At 48.8% G+C, this 25,432-nt stretch overlaps 11 protein-coding genes across 11 annotated transcripts; 3 read left to right on the forward strand and 8 right to left on the reverse strand.

Moving 5' to 3' along the window:
* Positions 1-379: 379 nt before the first annotated feature.
* echA (enoyl-CoA hydratase echA) lies at positions 380-1,435 on the forward strand (the record flags this gene model as incomplete). Its single annotated transcript, XM_056912905.1, has 5 exons — positions 380-524; positions 578-715; positions 772-794; positions 872-1,316; positions 1,386-1,435. The coding sequence occupies 5 exons, from the start codon at positions 380-382 to the stop codon at positions 1,433-1,435; spliced, it is 801 nt and encodes a 266-aa protein (XP_056761754.1).
* Positions 1,436-1,560: 125 nt separating this feature from the next.
* N7458_009524 (PAS domain-containing protein) lies at positions 1,561-3,052 on the reverse strand (the record flags this gene model as incomplete). The annotated part of the gene is made up of 2 exons (XM_056912906.1): positions 1,561-2,522; positions 2,596-3,052. 2 exons carry the CDS (start codon positions 3,050-3,052, stop codon positions 1,561-1,563), a joined length of 1,419 nt encoding a protein of 472 aa, XP_056761755.1.
* Positions 3,053-3,517: 465 nt separating this feature from the next.
* N7458_009525 (putative MFS alpha-glucoside transporter) lies at positions 3,518-5,310 on the reverse strand (the record flags this gene model as incomplete). The annotated part of the gene is made up of 2 exons (XM_056912907.1): positions 3,518-4,909; positions 4,972-5,310. The coding sequence occupies 2 exons, from the start codon at positions 5,308-5,310 to the stop codon at positions 3,518-3,520; spliced, it is 1,731 nt and encodes a 576-aa protein (XP_056761756.1).
* An 805-nt stretch (positions 5,311-6,115) lies between these two features.
* On the reverse strand, positions 6,116-7,765 carry N7458_009526 (transferase family protein; the record flags this gene model as incomplete). The annotated part of the gene is made up of 1 exon (XM_056912908.1): positions 6,116-7,765. The coding sequence occupies one exon, from the start codon at positions 7,763-7,765 to the stop codon at positions 6,116-6,118; it is 1,650 nt and encodes a 549-aa protein (XP_056761757.1).
* Positions 7,766-9,421: 1,656 nt separating this feature from the next.
* On the reverse strand, positions 9,422-11,074 carry gliA (MFS-type gliotoxin efflux transporter gliA; the record flags this gene model as incomplete). The annotated part of the gene is made up of 1 exon (XM_056912909.1): positions 9,422-11,074. The coding sequence occupies one exon, from the start codon at positions 11,072-11,074 to the stop codon at positions 9,422-9,424; it is 1,653 nt and encodes a 550-aa protein (XP_056761758.1).
* A 1,139-nt stretch (positions 11,075-12,213) lies between these two features.
* Positions 12,214-13,320, reverse strand: gliT (thioredoxin reductase gliT; the record flags this gene model as incomplete). Its single annotated transcript, XM_056912910.1, has 3 exons — positions 12,214-12,471; positions 12,533-12,842; positions 12,899-13,320. The coding sequence occupies 3 exons, from the start codon at positions 13,318-13,320 to the stop codon at positions 12,214-12,216; spliced, it is 990 nt and encodes a 329-aa protein (XP_056761759.1).
* A 5,028-nt stretch (positions 13,321-18,348) lies between these two features.
* N7458_009529 (uncharacterized protein) lies at positions 18,349-18,768 on the forward strand (the record flags this gene model as incomplete). The annotated part of the gene is made up of 2 exons (XM_056912911.1): positions 18,349-18,593; positions 18,642-18,768. Coding segments are annotated over 2 exons (372 nt in total), but the record flags the coding sequence as incomplete, so codon positions are not given.
* Positions 18,769-18,840: 72 nt separating this feature from the next.
* Positions 18,841-20,760, forward strand: N7458_009530 (uncharacterized protein; the record flags this gene model as incomplete). Its single annotated transcript, XM_056912912.1, has 9 exons — positions 18,841-18,872; positions 19,156-19,281; positions 19,340-19,448; positions 19,598-19,642; positions 19,702-19,953; positions 20,076-20,222; positions 20,282-20,502; positions 20,629-20,678; positions 20,738-20,760. The coding sequence occupies 9 exons, from the start codon at positions 18,841-18,843 to the stop codon at positions 20,758-20,760; spliced, it is 1,005 nt and encodes a 334-aa protein (XP_056761761.1).
* An 850-nt stretch (positions 20,761-21,610) lies between these two features.
* Positions 21,611-21,988, reverse strand: N7458_009531 (uncharacterized protein; the record flags this gene model as incomplete). Its single annotated transcript, XM_056912913.1, has 1 exon — positions 21,611-21,988. The coding sequence occupies one exon, from the start codon at positions 21,986-21,988 to the stop codon at positions 21,611-21,613; it is 378 nt and encodes a 125-aa protein (XP_056761762.1).
* Positions 21,989-22,439: 451 nt separating this feature from the next.
* On the reverse strand, positions 22,440-22,823 carry N7458_009532 (uncharacterized protein; the record flags this gene model as incomplete). Its single annotated transcript, XM_056912914.1, has 1 exon — positions 22,440-22,823. The coding sequence occupies one exon, from the start codon at positions 22,821-22,823 to the stop codon at positions 22,440-22,442; it is 384 nt and encodes a 127-aa protein (XP_056761763.1).
* Positions 22,824-23,808: 985 nt separating this feature from the next.
* On the reverse strand, positions 23,809-25,293 carry N7458_009533 (M20 family metallopeptidase; the record flags this gene model as incomplete). Its single annotated transcript, XM_056912915.1, has 5 exons — positions 23,809-24,041; positions 24,091-24,218; positions 24,281-24,673; positions 24,740-25,122; positions 25,189-25,293. The coding sequence occupies 5 exons, from the start codon at positions 25,291-25,293 to the stop codon at positions 23,809-23,811; spliced, it is 1,242 nt and encodes a 413-aa protein (XP_056761764.1).
* Between the last annotated feature and the right edge of the window lie 139 nt (positions 25,294-25,432).

A 25,432-nucleotide genomic window follows, 5' to 3' on the forward strand; every position in this document is an offset into this window, starting at 1 on the left:
AGGGAATGAGGATACTAGAGACAAGAACGAGCCCGGTGTATACGCAGATCCGCGGTGCTGAACGCAGTCGTTCTGGAAAACAGGAGCAAAGTGTCCCCTGGCGATGGTCCAATCAGCGGGGAGATTAGTTTCTAGCCACGTTGAGACATGTGACGTGTGGCGAATGTGGCGGAGCTGTGGCGAGTGACACTGTTGGCCTGAGGTGTCGAGGTAATCCAGTCACAATGGACCGAGGGACGGTTAACTTCGGCCCTCTTTCGGCTGCGGGGAGTGACCGCCATACATCATAGTTCTCCCTGTGCTCCGTATCGACACTCTGAAGCCTCCTACCGATTTTTTGGATACCTTTAATTGTTTTTGTTCCTATCCATCCATCGCCATGTTTGCCCGTCGCTGCGCTCGTCTTGCCACTTCGCGGACTGCCGTCCCCTTGAGCTCCTACCTGGCCCGTGTGAGACAGTACTCCTCCGGGCCAAGCTACGAGCACATCCTCACATCCACCCCGAAGCCCGGAGTCGGCCTGAGTAAGTAGCATGGGAGTCACCGCCGCGAGGATACCTCAGCTCATTCTGGACAGTCACTCTCAACCGCCCCAAGGCTCTCAATGCCCTATGCAGCCCTCTCTTTACTGAGCTCAATGACGTCCTGAGCAAATACGACAATGACAAGGACATTGGCGCGATCATCATCACCGGAAGCGAGAAGGCTTTCGCCGGTATATAATCATTCCCAAACAAACTAATCAATTACACTCACTAATCTCTCCCATAGCCGGCGCCGACATCAAAGAAATGGCCCCCTAACCTTCGCCGCCGCCTACACGGACAACTTCATCGCCCCCTGGTCGCACCTGGCCAACACAATCCGCAAGCCCGTCATCGCCGCCGTATCTGGCTACGCCCTCGGCGGTGGCTGCGAACTCGCCATGATGTGCGACATCCTCTACTGCACCTCGAACGCGACCTTCGGCCAGCCAGAGATCAAGCTCGGGACTATCCCCGGTGCCGGCGGATCGCAGCGTCTTATCCGGGCCATTGGCAAGAGCAAGGCTATGGAGCTGATTCTGACGGGGAAGAACTTTAGTGGTAAGGAGGCTGGGGAGTGGGGGCTTGCGGCGCAGGTGGTTGATGGTGGGAAGGAGGAGTTGCTGGAGGTTGCGATCAAGACTGCGGAGACTATTGCGGGATATAGTCGGGTGGCTGTTGTTGCGGGTAAGGAGGTTGTGAATAAGAGCCAGGAATTGTCGTTGAGGGAGGGGGTTGAGTATGAGCGAAGGCTTTTCCACAGTTTGTTTGGTAGTAAGGATCAGAAGATTGGTGAGTTGTGATTACACTGTTGCTTTACGTGCGTTGAGTTTGTGGGTGGAGAAACTAACATGTCGACAGGTATGACTGCCTTTGCTGAAAAGAAGAAGCCCGAGTGGTCCAACGAGTAAAGTCTTGGATGGACTGGGCCAAAGCCCATGCCGAACAAAACCTCCATATAAAGCAATTCATGAGTTCTGAGTTGTAGAATCTGTCGTCGTTCATATCACATCACATATACATTGAGTATTTACTTCTAGCCACGGCCAGCCGCAGCATCATTATCCCGAGTATCATCCACCGTCGCATCCGGATGCGCATTGCCCGATGGAGATCCATACTTATGCTGCTCCAGAGAACGATTGATACCAATGATACCCCATGCAAAAACAGCCACATCTCGAATCGTATTCATGAGGAGATTTTCCTGGGGGCCATTGGACGTAGCGGCTCTCGATGCACCCGGGTAAGGAGGGCTCGATGAGCTCTGTGAACTCGATGCTGGCGTGGGAGCCGGAGCATGTGAAGGAATCTCATTCTCCTTGCAAAGGCTAGATTTGTTCTCTGGATATGCCGGATTGGAGAAGCTATCAAGGGGATACGTCGCTGTGCCGTATGCATAGACAGGCTCAAGTGCCCACGGTGCTGCAAAAATGCCGTTGGAGTAGATTGGGACCGGTTGAGGTGGAAGGGTGGCACTGGGAATGGGAGCTCGAGCTCGACGAAGAATGACAACCAGTCCATCCGATGTACACGAGACGACCGCTTCCAGCTCAATAGGAGGCGGCACTCTAGCGTATGAACCTGTCGCGATACCAAAAGCCGGGCTGCTGAATCCACCCATATCCATATCTACATCCTCTTCCCGCAACGGATTGCGAAACCAAAACCGCAAGTACGCGATGGAATCGTTTGCCTTGGCACTTTCAAGACACCTCACGGCATCTCGTAAGCATCGCTCCTGTATACAGTAGAAGAAGCTTTTGGAGATGAGCTGGCGCGGGCTGAGCCCGAGAATCTCTGTCACGCCACTTGTGGCGTACATTATAGTCGCTGTTCTGGTAAATCGATTGACAAAAAGTGCCGCACGTGGCTCATGGAGAGGCTCTGCAAGCCGTCTCGAGAATTTGTCCGATATGAATGTAAGCATGTGGTAGCGGGGGTCATTGGGAGAGGAGTCGAAGAGCTGGCGAACAATGGGGGCATCGATGGCACGCTCTATCAATCAAGAATGTTAACATCCGCACAATTATTTTAAAGGTAATTTCTGCAAGAAAAAACAAAAACTTACTTTGACTACCTCTCCCACGACCGTACACCGTAGTACTAGCGATCAAAACATTGTAAACCACAGTAAAGACACACTCACACCCAACCCACGACCCATTCTTGTGGCGAATGGAGCAATAATTCAGAACAGCGGCCTTATCAAGCCTAACACCGCGGCCATGTACACTGCGGGCGAATTGCAGCTCCTGCGGTTGGAAGTAGTCCCAACACGAGCGGTTGAGTACCTCAGGTGGCTGGTACCCGAGTACGACCTGGATGCTGTCTGACGCATACAGAATCGAGGCGTCACGAGACAAATCTGCACGAGCAGGGGTATTAGCTTCGGGATGACGGAGAAATTCTCGTGACTGCTCTCGTCCACTCTGCGTAGAGCCCACATCGGTGGTAGCAGCAGCATCAGCAGGGCGGGTACAACTTGCCGTGTATTGTGATGAATGTGACGTCCATCGCAGCTGCATGGAACAGTGGAACCCCCACTACCCCGCGTCGCAGAAGGAAGAAGACAGACTCGAATTGGGGCAGGGATAGGAGATTCTCTTGGGTGATTTCTGTTCTGCTGTTGTTCTGGTAAGGGCCTTTTCCCCCCAGAGACAGCGAGATAAGTCGGAAAACATGGTGAGGTCCAATAGCGGGGCCTACCGGGCTAACAGGCACGGCGCCAGACAATGACATAGTAGGGGGGGGGAAGGGGCGGATGAGATTACATGAATTGATATTGGCAGGCAAATTCAAGTTCTTCATCTTTAAATTAGTGTATATTAATTGGTGTAGATACGTAGTTATGACTATATACATCCTGGCATGTAAATGCAACGACAAAAACCAAACGCAGTAGACAGAGAGACTGGCTGGACAGCGGACACACGGTGGGGTCATCATAGACATGAGTTTAATTACATGGCGTCAAGTGGCGTCAACATCAATCATGCAGTGCCAGCGTCTTTCTCGACCTGGCTGGGGTCATCATTCGCGGCGTTCTTCTGCGCCCGGTAATCATCAATGACGCGGCCTTCGATGGACTCGTCAAACACGTCGACCTCGGTGGTCGCAAATTGACGAGCACTAACACCACGCTCGAAGAGCATGTCCAATTCGGCGAAGGAGCGACCGCGAGGCTCAGGCACGCGGAAGTATGTGTAAATAATACACAAGAAGCAGATGCCGCCCCAGAAGAATCCGGCGTAGTTGCCCCAGTTCCACTCGCCGGGGTTCAGCATGTAAGGAGTGAGGACACCACAGATAATGCCGACAACATTATACAAGCAACGGCCGAGAACGACTGTCTTGATTTGCAGGCGTCGGGTGGAGAGCTCTGCAACGAGCGAGTAGGTGACGGTACCGACTGTGAGCTGGTAGAAGAGCGCCCAGACAAGCATCAGCGAGCCGGTGGCCATGGACGCCTGATCACGGTGAGAGTGCGGCACAAGGCCGAGGAAGCCCATGGTCAGAAGCATGGTACACAGTCCACACAGACCGTACAGACACAGAGTTCGACGACCAATTCCCAGGGTCATCAAGAACCAGGCTCCAAAGACACCGACCATGTTGATGCTGTACTGGCCCATGGCGAAGTTGTAGGCATTAGATGAGTCGAGACCAGCCTGCTCCAGGAAGTAGGTGGAATAGTTCGAGAACGAGTTTCCACTCAGATTCTGGATAGCCCAGACCATGCAGACAATCTCTGTCCGGCGCAAATCAGTCCCCTTGAAACAATCGAGATAGCTGGCACCCTTTGTGATCCTGGCCTCCAGGGCGGTAGTGTGCACCATCATCGAGATTGTCTCATCGGCATCAAAGTCAGTTTCGCGGTCTTTGCTAGTCAGCCGCTCAAGAGCCCGCTTGGCATCCTTGGTCCGGCCTCGTCGGACCAACCACCAAGGGGATTCGGGGGCAAGGAATATGCCAATGAAGAGAGGCAGAGGCCACATCCATTGCAGACCGTACGGAATTCGGTAGGCCCATTGGTCATCACGGTTGAGCATTCCCTTGATCACGCCAATTCCAATGAGCTGGCCCAGGCCCCAACAGAAGTTGACATAGGTAGTCAAGTATCCACGGAGTGCGACGGGACACACCTCAGAGGCGTAAGTGATCGTCAAGGTTTGGAAGACACCCCAGGGAACACCACACAGGATCTCCGCGGCGAGCAAAGACTGCACATTCTTGGCTGTGAAGAAGATTGTCGTCCACGCGGTGACCAGAATGAGGCAGGCCATGATTGTATAGCGGTATCCAAATCGTTCCGAGGCCCAACCGTTGATAAACAACCCGATGATTTCACCGACAGCGGCACCGTTACTCAAACCTGATTGCCACTAGAGACGTCTCTGTCAGTAGATTCTCCTAGACTTTCGGGGGCAGACACTCATGAACTTACCCTGGCCGGTACTTGATATGATCCGTTCGGCAGCTGTTCGCCGTATTTGCGATTAAACTGATCAAAGGCGTAGAAGTTGTTCACCAAACTGATATCGTATCCCTCCATCGCAATGCAGGTCGAAATGAGCACACTCCACGCAACCGCCTTAGGATACAACTTGATACCCTGCAGCAAACTCATACTTTGCTCCTTTTCAGTCGCCGCCTTCGCATTCTGAATGATCGCCTTCATCGAGGAATCAGACGGCCAGCCCTCGTGGCCCTCATGGCCCTCAGAGGGGTAGCGCGGGGCCTCCTCCGCCGGCGCAATGGTGTCGGGGACCTTGGAGTCAGCCATGCTAGCGTCGCGTGGGTGGTCCACAGGCTGGAGACAAGATCGGGGGCACGATGAAGAGAAGAAAGCAAAAGTGTCCTCGATTGAAAGGAGTTGAAGGAGACGTTCAAGATTTCCAGGCTCGGGGACGTGCGGAGGTTTAAAAGAGAAAATCTATCAAGTACCCACCCGTGGGGAACATCACACGCGAGCGCACTTCAGGGGGCGGGGGGTGAGACTTCTCCGGGCAACGGGCCAAGACGAAGGATGTGAGATTGGCGAAAAGAGGGCAGGATTTTCGAACTAGAACAGAATGAGGAGCGAGCAGCGCTGGACTTTGGACTTTGCGGGGAACGCGGGCTCAAGCCTCGGACTGCAAATTTTCGCGGATGCTTGGCGAAGGACCCCGGGTAAATGCCGTGAGATCGGGTCCGATGTTGCATTGGCCATTGAGGGGACTCTTTCTGTTCCTGTCTAGCTGTCTTCCTAGTCAATTGCGTCAATTAAATATGCTAGATCTATTGCATACTTTCTATATCGTGCTCCATACTCTAACATACCATAAACCTTGTGCCTGTCAAGCTTACTCTCCGAAGGTGCCTTGCATCCGGAATGTGGCGCGGGTGAACCACACCGGAGTTAGGCCGAGATCGTCTTCGGCGCCTTTTGGGTTGCATCCATCCCGAGCACTCGAACTTTGTGGAAAGTTTGATATTTTGGTCACACTAATGATACACCAGAATCTATTTGTATCTATCATTATCATTCAATACAATATAAACCTCAGTCCTGCTATCATCCCCTTCTTTTCATATCGACCGGTTCGATCTCATGGAAGAAACAAGGGATCCCGAATCAGCCGCTCCATATCCTCCGTCCGAAGATGCAGCGAGACATCAACGCCATAATCAGTCCAGCTTCTTGCACCCGACAATCCATCTTGATCTTTTGACGGCGGCGCGTCTTTAATCAACACATCCCCATCTAGCGTCGGCAATACTCCCTCGGCATAGCGAATACTGGGGAGCGAGTTCAACCCAAAATCAATCTCATAGAGACCCGCACGAGCCCAGGTCGTCACAATAAGGTGACGCCGACCGAGAAATCCCTGCCAGATTCGCTGCGGCGTCTTCTCATACGCCACACTGTGCAGATGAGCGCCAAGGGCTGCCTTGTCACTGATCTGGCTGACCGTGTTGCGAATGTGTCGCGCAATTGAGGGCATCCTCTCTGCCTCTGGGGTATCAGGAGAAGCCAGATCCACGCCCGTCATCTCAATGTTCATCATCAGCGATGGTGACCCGATGAAGTTGTCTCCGAGACCAAGTACCGGACGGGTTCCATACGCAAGGTCGCAATGTACCAAGCCTCTGTCTTCTCCTTGTTGACGAGCTCGAGTGATACACGACCAAATATGGGCGAGAACGGCATCGTGACGACTGATCCGACTCCCGATGTAATCATCGCTACTCCCGTCAATAGTAGCCGCATAAATCTTTTCCACCTGGTTGCGATTCAGATGGACCAAATAATGAGAAACGGAGCCATCAAAGTCCCATTCTGACCAGGGCATGGCCGGGCCGACTGGCGTGTGCTCCTGGTCTCGGAAGGGCGGTGGGATTTCAGGGGCCCAGGGACACGGAGCTGGCGCAGCCCACCAGTCATACCGGTGCATAGGCAGACTCAGAGCTTGGTTAATGATTGCTGCGTCGGGCTGTTCGCCGTTGATATCCCCTGCGGCCATCGAATCAAGCCGTGTCGGGTCAAACAGGGGAGTCAAATTGGGCTTTGGAGATGGTGATCCCGAGAGAATCCATTGACTGATCTTTGTCCAATCTTGGACAAAATGGATGACAGTCTGGATATCAGCCAAAGGATGCAGAGTCTTAATTGCCAACGCAAAGCCTCCACAGGCCAACTTGGTCAGCTGGATGGCAATAATGGGAGGTAAGAAGCCGGCTTCGTTGCCGGCGTTAGGTCCCAAGGAATTGGCTAGTCGTAAAGAGGGAACAAGACCGGTAAGTGAGACCTTTCCACGATCAAACAAAGGGCATTTTGTTGTACGTGATGCCGGAGACAGCGTCTCGAGGGTAGCGTTGGTAGTCGCAGTCACGAACTCGACACCGGGGTCTTCTGATGTCCCATAATGCGAGTAGATCCGACCAAAGCGACGTGCATTGGGAGGAAACCGAAGCTGTTCCGGCTTTAGTTTGGCAGGGTGGAGAGTAGATATGCTTTTCAATTGTCCCGCCCAGTGGGGGTAGGCGTCAAGCGTGATGCGTAGGGCCTGGCGAAAGTGATCCACCAGATCGAATTCATCGTCAACTTTATCGGGACGCTCGAAGAGCCAGATAGGACATGTACAAGCAAAGTCTGCCGTAGTTGCGTCCAAGAGGGAAAGTGGCACTGCACGCTCAGTTGGTGCTTTTGTGGGAAATATCCGTTCGGAGTGTAGTGGAGATATCTCGACAGAAGTCATATTGGATCAATTGCTCTGCCTATTGAGTACTGGACTTGCTACTCCAGAGAAACCGGAAAACATGATGCCTTATTATAAGTTAAGCAGACTTGTCAAGAATAGGTGAGTTAGCTGTTCAGAATAAACTACCAAACTTTGGTGGCTGTCGCCAAATGTAACCGATTTGTGCACACTAGGCCGAAACAGGACCCCGCTATCATCGAGATGAAGCGACTAACAACGCTTGGTCTGAGCCACGATGATTCACAGGCAGTCATCATGTTTGAAGGCTTGAGTCTATAGTCATTCTCGAAATCGGCTTGACCAATACACACTGCGTAACTCTTTCCGGGCCCCACCGCTAAGCCCTTAGCGCAGATCATCTATTGAGGGGGCCTCATTAAATTGAGGGACATCTCAAAATGCACCTTGTACTGTATAGTAAGTGGTTCGTAATATTACATATTATGTACGAAAAGTCCGTAAAATTCTATAGCGGACCTCTGCAGATCGGACTTAGCAAGTGCCACCTAATAATAATGTATAATAATGTCTTATTACCAGCACATGCCTCGTAGCACTAGCTTTTCATTTCAACCGCACGATAGACATACAGGTGATGTCATTAAGCTCGGATCCATTTTCGGCCCGTCAACCCAGGGGCTTGCCCACTGCGGTACCTAGACTAAGTCCACGTAGCACACATTCAGACAACCACTCCACTTTGTATCGAGAGACGGCTATGCTCCCGAACGCAAGCTCACAATGGCTAGTGGAGCCGTCTATAAGAATGACAGTGAGATTATGTATCACGATGCCTGGACTGCGGATAATTTAATAGTATTATCCCTTTTTCCAAGTCTCGCCTGCCACTTGCAAGAGCAGTCCTAATTCCGTACAGGTTGAGGCTCGCACGAAAGGCACCGGGGCGCGAATGACCTTCCTACTGTCGTATAATGGGGGCGCAGAAGTTAGCCGGCTGTCTCACCATATGGGTTTCTCAGTTATCTATGAACTTAAGTTGGAAGATATCGAGGCCCCAGGCTGGGAGTGAAGAAGCGAGAAGGATTTAGAGCGAGTACCCCGAGCTAGCGAGGAAAGCATGTACCTCTACGGTTGAGCAGATTAGAGAGAAGAAGACTGATGGACACCTGAAAGAGTGGGAGAAGGTGAACTAGTTTACACTTTTGGACACTGGTGTCATCATCTACACCCCTTATAGTAAAAGCGCTGGGAATAGACCTACAGTCAAGAAAATGGATATCATTTTTTCAAAATTTGCTACATGTTTATGCCACAGATCAAGAATGCGTCTTGACTATAATTCATGAAGACTGTCAAGGATTATCAGTACTTAATAGATGGGACTGTTAAACGAATTTGCTTGATGTTCTTTTCTTTTGACGCTATATGACCGTGTATTTACTAAACTATGACAATATCCCCAAAAGAAAATGCGGTTTTTTTATATTAAAAACATAAAAGAGATATAGCTAGTCAAGAAAGACTCAAGAAAGACACAAGAAAGAGAAGAGATCAATTTAGAAACAATGAAAGACACACCGAGAGACACAACGTCAGTGATATTAGTTTTAACAACCACAATGCGAGGCGCCACAAGACTAGAAGTCAAGCAAACGCGTAACCAGGTCGAGAACCCAGCAAAATACTAGCAATCTAAGGATTTCCCTGTGAGCTCGCATCAGTCTCCTTCTTCTTCTTGTTCAAGTTGTTCCACCCTGAGTTAACTGAGATCAAAGCCGCAATAGCCGCGAGCACAGTCGACAAAAGAAAACAGTCCTGCAGAGCAACCACATAGCCATTCAATATAATAGTAACCTGCTCACCCGCGAACACATCTCTCAGCTCCGTTGCGCCAGTTTGGATAATCAGAGCAGGACTCAGATCTGGTGCACGCTTGAGGACTTCTTTGAGAAGCGTGTTGCTGAAAACAGCCTGGGCAGCCTGCACACACATAGCACCGCCCATGCATTGGAATAATAGTACGCCTGCTGAGATGATAGATAGGTCTTGGACTTCAACGACAGCTTGTCCTGCCATGATGGGAACCTGAATGCAGAGTCCGACGCCAATACCTGCGAGGGCTTGGTATCCGATCCACGCGCCCGAGTTGGAGTGGAGGTCAAGAGTGTAAAGGAGACCGCTGGCGATGGTGATCATGACGGATCCCACTGTGAGAAGGGGCAGGTAGTACCCTATCACGCCGAGAAGAGCGCCAGAGGCCACAGCAAACAGACCATTCCCAAGCACCAGGGGGAGAGTGCGCACTCCCGAGCTTGCAGCAGAGGCATTTTTCACGGACTGGAAGTAGTTTGGAAGATAGTAGAGCAGCAGATAGAAAGAACCGGAGAGAAAGAAGGTGAACATTGAACAGAAAAGAATGGTGCGTTGCTTCATCAGCCGCGGCGGGATCATGGCTTTATCCTTGAGGAATGCTTCGTTGACGACGAAAAGCACAATAAGCATGACAAAACCGACTAATGTCCCGATCACCTTGGAGTTGCTCCAGGGATAAGATGCCCCACCCCATTGGAGCGCAAGAAGGTAGCAGCAGATTGCACCGAGGAGGAGAGTGATGCCGGAGAGGTCCATCTGCAGGACGATTTCTTTCCAAGTCGTGTTCTTTGCCTGTGCCTGTGGCGGAGAATGGAAGAATAGAACAATCAGCCCGGCTGCAACACCACCAATGGGTAGATTGACCCAGAAGCACCAGCGCCAGGTACTGTGTTCTGTGAACGCGCCACCAATAAGGGGACCGGCTACACTGGCGATAGCAAAGCTAGCCCCAATGATACCTGTCATCGCAGCTCGCTTTTCGGGTCTTGCAGTGAATGCTAAGATGGTATACGAGCCGGACGAGATACCTGCGGCACCCAGACCGGCAATAGCCCGGCCAACGATAAGAGTCACGGAATTCTGAGCAACAGCACAAATAAGAGATCCGACCTCGAAGATAAAGATTGACGCAATATAGCTCGTCTTGAGCGGAAAGTAGCGATAGACTTTACCCCAGGATCCCTGGAAGGATGCGAGCGTGAGGAAGAAGGCGGATCCATACCATCCCATATCTGCCACTGTATGGAACTCATCGGTTATACGAGGAATGGCAGTCGAGACGATAGTAGTATCAAGCGAGATGAGGAAGATAGCGGCAACCAAGCCAATCATAATAACGGTAAGAGCGGCCCCTGACGGGTATTTCATCTCATCTTCTGGTTGCGATTCGCCCTTCGTTGTGGAGTTTGAGCCGAGAGGCCCAGGCCTAGAGGATGGGTCGAACTTGGGTTCGCCATTGGTAGAGAAATCCATGGCGTGCCAAAAAAAAAGGGTCAAAATAATGCTCAACGATGTATCTAAGGTAGCAAGAGGAATATGGTTGAATAAAGGAGGAATAACCTGAGCAGTAAAAACAGCTCGTTTATGTATCTGGGATGGAGACATAAATTACTAGGGGCTAGAACAAGTCTCCAGCGTCCATTAGTTATCCGGAGCTTCTAGGCCTACACCTCCTAACAAAGAGCAGAATTGATTAGATGAGACAGCCGTTCCAGGACTGTCGAAATTAATAATTGGGTGACATCCTTTATTGCATAATTAACGCGTATGATGACTGGTTCAAGGACGTTTGACCTCTTTGGCTGGTTGAGGATCCATCAAAGAAAGTCTCCGCTAAAGTCTCCGGAGGATACTCGCCAACACACCTTGTATCGACGCCCACCGGAAACAACCGCACATATGGCTACTAGATTATTACATCCATGGCCTTTTAAAAAATACCACAATCAGAGGAGATTCGAGAGTATGAAACAAATTGTCGCATCCTGATGTTGGAGAGAAGGGGGGGTTTCTAGACAACACGGTTTATTCCCCTGGCTGAGGCATACGGTCCGTGTCCCTTTGGGGTCTTTGCGACGCGGGAAATCCCTGTTTAGAGCTCGGATGCTGTGAGTGGGATCTAGGTGTCGGGTGGTTTCACGGTAATCGTGAAGGAGATGTTGTATTCGAACATATTGCGCTGCGTTTGCGGGAGCGGCGGTGGTTATGACGACGACGATGATCCGGATAATGGTCTGTCTAGGGGGTGGATGGGATGGGGGCAATTTGTACGAGGATGGTCTATAGTCTATACTAGAACGAAGATGGGAAGGAAGAGGAATGAAAAGACAAAGAGAGAAGAACATCAACTAAACCTCATACTTAAAGCCCGCGATTCCATCTTTTTGATCGGTCCACAAGTTTCTGCTCTGTCAGACTGTCACCAACGGGATGTCTCCGTCTACTACAACATTATTTGCTGGTCAACAGATTCAGGGTTCTAGTGAGAATACTCGAGGGGCTTACATGGAAAGCCTGAATTGAATTCTAGTGACAGGCGGGTCATATTACTACATAGAAGGCACTTAATGAACAAATTGTTTTAATTGAATGCTTGTTATCTAACCGTCTACCTACAATACATATCCATCGGTCACATCGACCATCGGCTGAGCCTGCAGCTGGGTAACAAGGCCACCAGCGGTCAAGGAGCCCATCGAGATAGCCGGTGTGACGGCCTTCAAAGGCGTGGCACAATCACCAACCGCAAATACGCCAGGGACACTAGTCTCGTAAAAAGGCTGCAAAGTCTGGATATCGCCGCCTTCCGTCAGAGGCAACGAAAGCTGGTTGGCAAAGGGGCCATTGATTTCGGTCTTGGGATTGTAGATCTAGAGCCCCACCGGATTAATCATTCATTCAGTCATTGCTGGTCTGTGGCAGGAAACTCACCAAGAAGCCTTCTTGTTTCGTGTTCGCGTCATCAAAGTGAACGATAACGGTCTTGCCTGTTTCCCCTTTCTCGAACCGGGTAATAGGACGAGCATCTATCTCAAGCCATTGCGCATCGCTGACGGTGCTCTGGAGATCATCCACAAGATATGTGTTGCCGTTAGTATAGATAGTGACCGACTGCGAGAGCTGGTGAGCCATTCGCGCCAGGTGCACTGCACGTTGAACGTTTGCGATCGGTCCAACGCCAAGAACGCCGACCGTAGCCTGGCCACGCTCCTCGTAGCCGTCGCAGAAGAGACAGTGGTATCTGGTGTAGCTTATTAGTTGACCGATTCTTTGTTCCACCAGCATAGGGTTACTTACATTCCGTTCGCCCAGCACTCATCATACCCTTCGATGTCTAGTGGAATATCGCGGACGCCAGTTGCTAGAACAACCTTGCGGCCATACCATTGCTTTCCTGCCTCATCTTGAGCGACAAACAGCTGCTTCTCATCAAGCCTTTTGATCGATTCAATGGTAGAATTCTCAAATGAGATCGTGCTGTATCGCTCGGTGAGTTGAGCACGGCCAGCATCCCGTAGTTCAGCAGGGTTCCTATGATCCCAGCCGAGAACATTGTGCATATGGGAAGTTCTAGCATTGCGATAGAGGCCTGAATCAAAGACAACAGCAGAGTGCAGCTGGCGAGCGAGACCGGTGGCGGTTGATAGGCCTGATGGCCCGGCACCGATGATCAGCACATCAACTAGGAGAGCGCCGTTTGCGAGAAGTTTTCCAGCCATTAATGCTGATTCTGGGGGTTTATGGTAGGAACGTTGGGGCTGCATTAGGTGTGTGAGCAAATTTATAGCTTATAGGGACGGTGGTATGTTACCTTGGTGGTCGGAGACATTCTGAGCGGCGGCCCAAAAAAAGTATCCGATCCGCGCAAAGAAAGTCTATCCCGTAGGGAAATTGACTGCAGTTTAGTCAGCACCGTTAACTTAGTAACTGGTTAACTAACTATCTGAAAGACTTTTATTCTGTATTTTCTATTCTCTATAGAAATTGGAATTGATAGTCTCTGGAGAGGTTAGGAAAGATCTAGCACTGGTGAATAAACGCAAATGTGTGACCAATACGAGGGTATATCTAACGTGCGGTTGAAATGAAAAGCTGGTGCTACGAGGCATGTGCTGGTAATAAGACATTATTATACATTATTATTGGGTGGCACTTGCTAAGTCCGATCTGTAGAGGTCCGCTATAGAATTTTACGGACTTTTCGTACATAATATATAATATTACGAACCACTTACTATATAGTACAAGGTGCATTTTGAGATATCCCTCAATTTAATAAGGCCCCCTCAATAGATGATCTGCGCTAAGGGCTTGGCGGTGGGGCCCGGAAAGAGTTACACAGTGTGTATTGGTCAAGCCGGTTTCGAGAATGACTGTATCACTCTTCTAGATAGAGTTTTGGATTGTTCCTCGAACTTTTTTTTTTTCGTGGGGATTCTTCATTACACATGGGAGGCATCCACGTGGACTGTATTGACCCGAGAAGTGTATGGTCAAACAGCGCGATGACAGCGTTCTACACATCGGATTAAAAAAGTTTTAGACCGTATATTTTGTTTTGGGTTGGTCTTCTAGCACATGCGACCATAGGGTGTGAAGAACAGGGCTTCCCGTCCGCTCAGCCGTACTTAAGCCCATTATAGTACGCGGGCAATTCTCAATGCGCCCTGAGATCTCAAATGGCGTCAGATTTGATCTTAAGGGTGAGCGTGGGTGATGTGGGTGAGAAGTTTGGAGACTGGGGTGATAGAGGTGAGAACGGGGTGAGAGCGGGTGAGAACAGGGCGAGGATTCTCTCCCAGATCTCCCACTCTCCCACTTTTACTTGACTCCGGGCCATAAATATGAGCCCTAGGGCGTATATATGATCTGCTGTTCTTATTTTCTTAACGCTTAGCCATTCGAAGAGTCAACTGAGCCTAAATGACCCTCGAGGATGCTCATAAGTACGCCCGTTGCCGTGTCCCAGAGACATACTGTATTTTCACTGGAACCAGATGCTAACAACCAGCCGTCGGACGAGAAGGCTACCGCCTCAACCGAGCTGGAGTGATCCTCGAAAGCCTACGTGAGTGCACCTGTCGTCAAGTCCCAGAGGCGAAGTCTGATCATGGGAGGCAGATGCTAATAGCAGGCCAACAGGCGAAATCGCCACTCACTGACTCTATTGAACCTGAATGACCCTTGAGAACGTGCGCGAGCACGCCTGTGGGGTGCCCCATAGGCACAGTATCTTATCAAGAGAGCCAGATGACGCCAACAGCTGCCATCGGGCGACTCGGGGCAAGAAGGCCAGCGAATTGACCGAACCTGAATGGCCCTCGAAAATCTGTAATTCTGCGCTCCATCCTCCCTCAGCTCGCGGTAACTGGCATATCCAAGCACGAAGCTCTGTTCGGAACTCTATAGATTTTGGATGTTCTTGGTGCAAATATAAGTCCTGAAAAATAAAGCTGAAGGGGCGCCTCATCAGAAATCAGCCGATTCTTAGGGTCAAAGCGCTTTTCATCATATAGATGCTTCTAGCTAGCGATCAGAATTAAGATAGCCGATCCAAAGTGAAGATCTGGAAAAAAATCTTGTACGCCCATTTTCGAATCACTAGAATCAACATCGACAAAGCTATGTATTGCCTAAAATTCGTTAAGGCTAGTCTGGGGATCGATAAGTGACGTACTAGAATTCCATAAAACTGAGTTCCTCGACGAGGATTCTATCCTTGTTCAGGAATCAAGATAGATGCGTGAAGCAGAGCTTAGACACACGCCATCATGTCAAAGCTGCTGTGCAGGCGGATTTATAACCGCAGGGGTAAACCAAGTAGATCTGGATCTGCCAATAAGCTAAGTCGGTCATTCAAAATAAGAGGAATGAAGTTAATGAAAGCAATATTGCCGGCACACTTGCCTATATCGCTCAGGCTGTGCGTTGCTAGCAAGGTGCAGACTCCTGCCCTAATCCAATAAGTTAGCTACGTTAGGACCTGTGCTCTTGACGATTTCCCCAAAACTATGGAATATATCAGATGCTTGAGTACTATAAATATGCGATTCCGACTAATTTGATTTCCAAGCCTCGCTACTATCTGGAAAAAACGCTAGCTTTGACTCATCAAGAAGAGAAGTAGTAAACCCCCTCCCACAATAACAACGTACAGTTTGGAAGGCTCTATAATACTCATAGTGAAAACAGGGATTTAGAAACAAAACAGCAATAGTTAGGTAATTCTGGGTTACTTAGGGCCAGAGGGCCATCTTGGAGTTAAATGCAAGTCGTGCGTTATTAATTATTGAAAAGTTTGAACTTCTCGTATAGTATCCTGGCGAAGGATGTTATCAGTATGGTGACGGACTTTGTAGTAATTCAGATTCGCTCACCTTGATCGTTTGAACTGCCTGATTGTCCTCTTTGTGCCGCTGGAAGGCGTTCATCGCCAATGCCAACTTGCTGCGTTGGCTTGAGAGCACTTGCTGTTATCGGGCTGAGTTACTGATTCGCAGAACCATTACGAATCCAGTGGGATATCCTACCTCTTCAATTGTGCCCCTCATAATATATCTATGGATAAAAACCTCTTTTCTCTGGCCAAGGCGAACCACCCTGCCAATGGCTTGTTTTTCGGTCATCGGATTCCACTGTGGCTCTAGGATGTGCACTCGATTCGCAATGGTCAGATTTAAGCTGTCGATTTGGTTAGAATATGACATGTTAGGTGAGGATTTTGCAGAGTGAATAACCACTAACCCTACGGCTCCAGTGCCTATAGTCATGAGTAGTATATTTTGCTGCGGGTCTGTGTTGAAAGTCGTGAGGGTACGCTGCCGCTCAGTACTGCGCACGGCGGCATCGATGCGGCAATGTCTAATTCTGTGGTCTTGTAACATGAAAGAAACAGCGTCCAGCGTCTTCTTCCACTCCGTGAAGATTATGCTAGATCTCCTGTTAGAGAAATAAAGGAAATCTGAGAAGGAAAGGGGTACCATTTGTCTCCAGCCGGCTGCTTGAGAATTTGTTCCAGTAATGAAACGAGTTTAGTCGAATGTGGCGGAAAGGAATAAGTCTTGAGTAGCTCGCTCGTGCTCAGTATGGATCCAGGCTGATGTTGTGGGAGATTCGAGTGGCAGGGAATGTTTGAAGAACTGTGGTTATTCACTTGGTATATTGGAGAGGTGGTGGTATTCAAGCTCTGTTCATGTTGGTCACGCTTCGCTGATGTGATACAGAGACAGCAGAGAAATTTCCCAAATGGCGCAAACGCCGCAGTCTTCGTCAGAAAGCCCCCTTCGTCAATTCCGTGCTCGAGCAATTGGGCATCAGGGACAAGGTGATTGGCCTGGAAGGGACTCTCGAAAGCTTGAAGAGCTCGCTCATTTGAGATAATCTGCTGTGAACCCATGATAGCTTGTTGAGCGCCTTGTTCTGTACTTATCTTCGTAAAGCTAGAGGAGGTATCATTTTATCAGCGACTCCATGTATATATCAGCAATTTGCAAAGTTTTACTTAAAGCGTTGGCCACTATCTGTGACTGGAAAATCCTCTACAGCTGTATTTTAAGGTTCATTGGCTTCATCCAAAAGGCCTTCGAGCTCACCACTGAGAGATGATGTGTTCTGTTCGTTCTATACTTGAGTTTCACTCTGATCAGATTGGGGCAGCTTTGAACAAACTATATCCCGGCTACCCTCTTCCATGAGGAGGTGGAGATCTCTAGCAGGGGGGAATCAGGGCTTGGGCTTACTGTGTCTGCAGGGTTCCGAGCCAACCGGAAGTGGTTGGATTCTTTTTTTTTTTCAACAATGGTGCAACCAGCAATACCGCAGTCGGCTACCGCAATTCCTTGCTTGCGTCCCCCTAGTCTCATTCCAGGCTTTTAGGAGTGGAACACACTAAGAGAGTCCGAGAACTAAGTGCCGATTTCTGCCAAGCTGGATAAAAGGATTCCATACCTTGAATTCACCTCGGAAACACCCGTTCAGCTTACTTAACAATATAGATCAATTGTGAATGCGTAGCAACAGACCCGGTGTGTTCGGCGTGCGGCGTTCGGCGCTCAGTGCTTCGCCGCCGATTGACCCTTCGTCCATTAGGATGTGGTACGCCTTAGATGGAACCTCTACGGAGAGCTTTGGTTTTGATTGACTCGCCCCACAGCCGGAGCCGGATACGCGCAGCGGAAACCTTTCAATATTCTAGTATCGGTGGTTCATGTTCAATAACTAGGTTGGTTTGATTCAAATGGAACCAACCTAGTGCTTATCAGTATGCCCTCAAGCGTAGAACGGCGTATAAGGACCTAGATCCTGATGTTGATTCGCTGGAAGGCTTGCGGTATCCAATACATAGCAATAGCTTTTGATATCCCGTCTAGCCCCCGTGAATAGAACAGCCGAACCGTTCCGAAGTATTTCAAATTGACAGCTTAAACCACTTTCCGCTCCGCTTTGTAAGCGGGACGCAATACTTCGAAGAGTTTATCGGGCCGAAGCAGGCTTATAATGGTGGTAAACAGATTCATCGCGATGACACCAGAGAGATCTACCTGCAGGGTGGATCGCCTGGTAGGCAAGGAGAGTTCAACTAGACCTGACTACCCATTGGAGAAATACTACCCACACGAACGCGAAGTTTCCCCTATTTTTGGGTTTAAAGTCTATCCCTTCGTTTTTCAATGCTTTTTTAATCCGTGAATTCTGTTCCGTGGACGTCGTCGAAATCTTGCAATTACGGTCCAACAACCACCATAAGGTTCTCATTTCTATTTTACCTTGCAAAACTACATATTCTCATTCCTGCCCAGGGATCTCAAACAAAAGAGTTTGAGCTTAATCTCGCCTGGGAATCGAGGGCATCTGATAGAGTCGAGCGTCCACAAGCTTTAATCAATGGCCAGTTTCCCGGACCCCCTCTGATCCTGGACGAGGGCGACAGTGTTGAGGCGGTAGTGAATAATCTTATGCCCTTTGATACCACGGTGCACTTTCACGGAATTGAGTGAGATCCACGGACATAAACACGGGCCAATAGCTAACAAAATGACAGGCAACAAGGGACACCGTGGTTAGATGGTGTGCCTGGAGTTTCGCAAAAGCTTATTCTCCCGGGCAGAACTTTCACTTCTAGGTTTACCGTGGCCCAATATAGAACATACTGGTATATTCAAGAGTAGCCTGCTAGTCCTAACACAAGATCTATCTTGCTGATAGCTCCAAGGTATCACTCACATTCTGCAGGGCAGATCATGGATAGCCTATACGGGCCGATTTTTATCAGGTGTGTTTATTACCTAATAGTAACAGGTAGAAGCTTTGCGAGCCTCTAAATACTATTTCGCTAGGCCGCGACAGCTGGGCACGAGTCTTCCAAATTTGATTGTGAATGATACTTGGGCGCAAACTCAAATATACAATGCAATCAAAGCCCCCTAACTGCTCATGATATCTGATTGGTTTCATATGACCTCAGAAGAGATTCAGGAGGTCGCAATCTCTGTAGATATTAATACACTATGAGATGAGCAGAAATCTTGGTTTGAAAACAACTAACGAGGACCCAGGTGCGCGGACTCCATATTAATCAACGGCAAAGGCCGTATGAACTACCGCAACTCTGAATATTTGAGTAGCATGGTTCCCCCATCACTGTCGTCTGTACTCCAGGGTATGAACTATATAGCGAAAGGGTATGTGGACCATCGGGGATTTTGTTAATCGGAAGGACTAATCCGGACAAATGTAAAGATGTATTCCTCTTGGAAATACTTATGCTCAAACGAGTTTTGCGCACAACTATAGTGCTGTTCCACCGGCCATGTTTGATGAATGCAATGCCACAAATTCGACGGAGGAAGTGATCATAGTCGACCCTTCATATAGCTAGGCAAGTCTAAATTTTATCGGTTCGGCATCTATTTCGGCTCCAACGGGTGTGTTATACGGCGCTTGACCTGGAATATCTAGCTAACCTAGATAGTTTCGATTAACAACCACTCTCTATAGCTATATGAGGTTGATGGGCAATATATAAAGCCCCTCAAAGTTAATGTGTAATATCCGATGAACTTTTTTGTTATTCATCATACTAACAACGCTCTACTCCGCAGGCGCTAACAATCAGCAACGGTGGCCGCTACTCTTACTTGATTCAACTCACAAATACTCCAGGCGACTACCCGATCACGGTAGCCAATTCTGGGTTCAATCAGAAGATTTCAGGCTTCGGCGTTCTTTCCTACATCAACGGGGGCCCCTCCGTGGCATACAGTCCTCTATCAACTACGGCGGAATCAGCACCAGTACAGATGTTATCACCCTCGATAAGGCTTCGATTGAGCCGCTTGTTCCCGGAAGACCTAGTGAGGAAGTAGATGCAACCTACGTCCTTACAATAGGTCGTGTCGAAAAGGCCTGGAAATAGTCCCTGAACGGAAACCATTCCTATAGCCTCTCTCTGGAAGCGGAGAATCCCATTATCTAGAACCCCGAAGCGCATATAAACAGTAGCCTAGTCATTGCTACAAAGAACAACACGTGGGTGGACATCATCTTCGCGGTATCTAGAGACACGTCTACGGTCCAGCCGAGTCATCCAATTCACAAACACTCGAACCCGGTGTATGTTCTCGTGAGTCTCGTGTTTGATTGTTGAAGGAGTTAAACTTCTTTCTGAATTATCGGTTCCAGGGTTCCGGCCGCGGCTCTTTCAACTGGCCTTCTGTCGCCAAGGCCAGTGAGGATCGTCCAGAAATGTTCAACTTGGTCAATCCTCCAATGAGAGGTTTGTATCATAACACCCCGTTCAAGTTCACGTCCTGCGGCTGTCCACTAATCCATGAAGTTCACAGATACTTTCACAACCCTTCCTGCCATCCAAGGTCCAAGCTGGCTGGTAATTCGCTACCATGGTGAGAATTATTGCTTTCTGCTGGTGAGTGTAGCGCTAAATGGCTTTCTTCTGACAGTGACAAACCCCGGGGTAAGGCACAAATCGATCTAATAGATCTCGCAAAATCGTTTTGCTAATCGAACAGGCGTTTATGCTTCACTGCCATATCGATCCTCATCTTACTGGAGGAATGGGGTAAGTGAGAGCATCCTGACAGAGCCTTTTGAGTGGTGTGTGGTAACCAAATCTTTTAGACTCGCGATTTTGGACGGTGTAGATGCATGGCCTCGTATCCCAGTCCAATATGGCCCGGATTACCAATGAAATAACGGGGCTAGAGGGATGGCTCGTGTAGTGTGCATAAAACGCAATACATTACCCCTTCATGAGCTCGCTCTAGATATATGCTGCTATAACTACAGCAGTGCTACCCCGCCCGGGGACGGCTGGACAATGGTTGCCAGTTTACTAGATAGCAGCTCCATGAAGTTCGCAATGCAATCTCATGTTCGGTCGTACTACGACGTAGAAAATTCAAACAGAATAATTGGTAGTTTAGAGAAAGTCGATGATTCTTTCTAGTGAGGTATAGGAAGCTATAATAATAGAATGAAAGCCTAGATAATAACTAATGAGCGTAGTTCTTCGTCTAGATAGGCTGAGAATATTTCCGATAGGATTTTCATTTATGATCTGCACCAGCCGAAGAACATAAAACGCCCCCTTTCGTCCGATCTAACTCACCAACCACCTCGTGCTACAGATGGTAGACGCGCTTCAACTGCCGGAGATAGGATGTTGAACACTTTGAGAAGCGCCTTCAAGCCAGCCTACTAACAAAATTACTAACCCACGAGGATCCGCTGCAATTGTATCTGCTATTCGCGTTTCACAAATTCCTCATACTCCCCGCTCTATTCTTTGCCCAATTTTTACTTCCTTCGAAATGACCCTTGGCCCTGAGGTCGTTTTGAATTTGAAATAATATGGAAAACGCTTTGTTGCAAAACTTCAAGTATATATAGAATCAACGGCTCCGAGTATCACTAAAGTGTTCCCACAAACAGGTTGTTAGGTCATGATATTAATATATATACATTCACTCCGAGCTATTTGTGCACATATTCCTAGTGAAATGGCTTGTAGTCCCTGTATGACCGCAGCATCTGGTCCAAAGTCTCACTGACAATAACGCTATGGCGATAATTATTAGGAGCCTCCAAAAGCCGATCCCGAATCCAGCCGCTGTAGATAGGATCATGTGTCTCAATAGCCGCCATCTCAAGCCCCCACGAAAAAGGAGACATATTCCTTTTGTCGTGGGCATAAGTCTCATATGCGATATGGAGTATGGTAGAGAGGGCTTCAAGATGTGACACCTCCATAAGGCTATCTTGGTATAGCATGCGCCGATGAAAAAGCAGGAGACCTGAGTAGTGCACCACCGCGAGCTGGGCTGTATAGAGAGCCCGACCCACAGGAGCACGGTAAGTTCGCTTTGCCATGATGAAGATGTCGTTGTAACTCTGCTTTTTGTAAGAACATATTATCGTAACGGAGGGTTGACAAATGGACAGAGCTGACCTGTCTCATATGCTGCAATCGACAAAAAGTTTCATCCTCCGTAAGAGGCAATTTTCTGTACTCTAGATCCGGTGTAGACCACATCTGACACACCCTGGAACGGAGAGAGAAAGATTCGTGTAGTAACTCAAGGGTGCGATAGTTTTCCAAGTCGTCCAACCATTCGTCTTGCGGGTACTCGCTCCCCCAGCACTGCAAATGGGCCTTTCGGGCAGTTCGGACAAGGAAACAGTCAGGACTTCTGACAGAATGATATAATTTAGTGATAAAGCTGTCTGGGGCGGTGTGGAGACCGCTTCCGAGACTAATGTAGCTGCCATAAAGTCATTTTGTTGTCCGGATATAAGATTGGGTGGGATAGGTAAATAAGCCTCACAATATCCAAACCAGCAGTAGTGCAGAGAGAGAGGAGAACGGCTGGATCTCGGCTTCAGCCATCTCATTCTCATCTGATGGCAGCGACTTATTCCTGCCGAGGGCTGAAATGTAGTTTCCAGACTCCAGCAGAGCTTCAACACCCTTCAGGTGAACCGTAAGATGTTGATTGGAATAACCAAGCTTCAGCTCATAATGTGCCATCAAGAAGAGACAAGTAAGACTTGAGTCCAAGTCTGGCTTCACATCTTGATCGAGCAAGAGATTCAACTCGTTAAGTGCAATGCCATAATTTCGAGCCGCATGTTGCGAGGCCGGACGCAAATATGAGTGCCCCAGGTTCTGTAATTCACTCGCCGACGAAGCAATTATCATATACATTATGGCTGCATTTCGAGGAGCCAGTTTATGGTAGATATATGCAAGACAGCTCCATTTCCAGGGCTTTCCGGTCCAAGCGACAAGGTTTGAAGAAGAGAAGTATTCTAGACACTGGCGGTCTGTCGATGAAAGAAGTAAAGAGTTCGCACACGGAATATGGCTAGTATCCAACACTGGGAGTATTGGCCCTAAAAGAATTGATCTCAACATGGGCATCTGGTGAAGGGACTATGCTGTAACGGGCGCACCTAGGATCCCCAGACAAGAGGGGTGACTCAGGAGAACCTTGGGTCTTATAGGCCGCGGGTGTGCAAACCCGTGTGCAGGTTGATTGTGTGACTTAGTCTGTTTAGGTGTTCGAATTGTCCGCTGCTTCCGGATTTGAGGAATCCAGCTGCATGATAGAGTCAAACGATGACAGGTATTGCAAATTGGACGCCGTTCGTCGCATTTTACCTTGCGTTCTCGACAGGTGGTGCAACCTGTCCTTGATCTTTGTGGCATGGATTGCGTAGTCTTCGCGACGAGGGAAATATAACTTTCTGGTGCGTATGCAGCCAAGAGGGAAAGAATCATTGAAGTGTAATGACGCTTAAGTAGTAGACCAAAACATGTGGGGGTGTGGATGTGGAGAAAGAAGAAGAGAGAAAAGAAGGGTGTACGAAGATATGCCTCATGAACCGAAACGAGACTAGTTGCGGGGAGCCGTAAACACAACGATAAGCGTTTTCCCCTGATTGGCCCATGGTGGACCGACTTCCCTATTCCTGAACCAGGCTACGGCATACAATTTGATCCGTTTTTAATGTAGGCTGGAAAATACGCTGGAGTTTTAAACACAATGTTGGCTAGGCCAGCAAAGCACTAGAAACAGATAAATAAATGATTGATCATAGGTATGTACGGCGTCAAACAGACCTTGACGTGGCCAAGGCTGAAGAATTGAGCACTACGTAAGGTCCAAAACATGATCATATGACTTCTCTTAAGTTCTGGCCATCTCCTTTTGCCAATTTGAGTACACTGCCTGGAACACTTCATCTTTCGTGGCGACATCAAATCCTACCAGCGCCAATGTCTTGCCAGTAATGATTGCACTTTCATAAGCTGCATCAGTTCCTGCTGCATCAGTGAAGTTGGCACTATGAGGTGATACTCCTTTCGCACATGGAATTCCAAACAGAGCATGCAATGCCGGAACGACGTAGCCGACATTTCCTTCCGATAATTAGCATCATGATTTACGAGGTATATTGGAGTAACATACCGACGTCGGATGAGCCGGAGGCAACCTGATCCCGAATTTTGAGCACACCCTTCCCATACGCCGCGATATTTTCCTGATATCTCTCACACAGTGTCTCATTCACCGTGACATCTGCATAGTATGGTTCTCTGTTTTCAATTCATCAGCGCCTGTAAGTTTCAAGTCTGTCAGCCATGAAAGGTAAACATACTTCTGAATATCAACCTCACACCCCGTTGCCGTTGCTGCAGCCTTCGCGCAGTTAATGACCCGCTCCACTAGTGCCTGTAGCCCATTGAGATTCAGACTGCGGGCCTGAAGTGCCACCCGCGCCTGAGCTGGGATCACGTTGATAGTCTTCTCGCCATCTAGAAAGACCGCATGTATGCGTTCATCAGGAAGGATTTGCTGCCGCAAAAGGGAGATGTTGTTATATGCTGCAACTGCTGCATCGAGTGCATTAATTCCCATCCATGGAGTTCCTCCTGCGTGGGTATTTTTCCCTCGGAACTCGACCTCGATATACTGGCGTGCGATCATTCTACAACCTGCCACTCCTTCGATTCCGGCAGCCTTGTGCTCTGCATAAAGAGGGCTGGGATGACTGAGCAGACATTCAGCGTGTCAGCAGGTTGGACGAGGCGTGAAAAAGGAAATAGTGAATACATACGCCATCAAAGAAACATCTACTCCCTTGTACGCTCCACCATCCAGAAGCATAATCTTGCCACCTTTTCCTTCTTCATCCGGGGTGCCGAGGAGCTGGGTCCGACCTGGGATGTTGAATTTCTTCAAGACGGTAGAAAGGGCATGGAAGGCTGCAATAGAGCTTGTGGCTATGAGGTTGTGGCCACATGCGTGCCCGATCCCAGGGAGACAGTCGTACTCGGCGTTGTAGTTGATAAGTCTCCCACCAGAGCCACTCAGAACCTCAAAGGCAGTTTCTATTCCATACGCATGACGCTTTACATCATAACCGAGAGACTCGAAGAACAGACATATAGAGTCATGCGCAAGAACTTCTTTTTGACCAAGCTCAGGGTTCGACCAGATCTGATCGCTAATTGTCAGCATTTAATTTGTCAACAAGTCCACTCAGCAGGAAATGAGAGATCATACAGTTCTGTTCAGTACTTGAAGATGCTTTTCGACTGCTTCGATAGCAGCATCTACCTCTACCTGAACTTCCTGTGCAGAAAGTGGGCTCTGAGAAATATTGCCCATTTTGGTTTTGTTTTCGTGCCTGTTTTGCGCCTGCGGTTGATCCGCCTGTTGTTTAGATTTTGATTGACGCAAGATGGCCACTGCTTCTTATATCCTTTCTTTTGAGGCATAATCGGCTGGGTGGTAGCATAAGGATAAT

Source organism: Penicillium daleae (genome assembly GCF_028827525.1).
Source record: "Penicillium daleae strain IBT 16125 chromosome Unknown utg000008l_segment0_segment0, whole genome shotgun sequence".
Classification (NCBI taxonomy): Eukaryota; Fungi; Ascomycota; class Eurotiomycetes; order Eurotiales; family Aspergillaceae; genus Penicillium; species Penicillium daleae.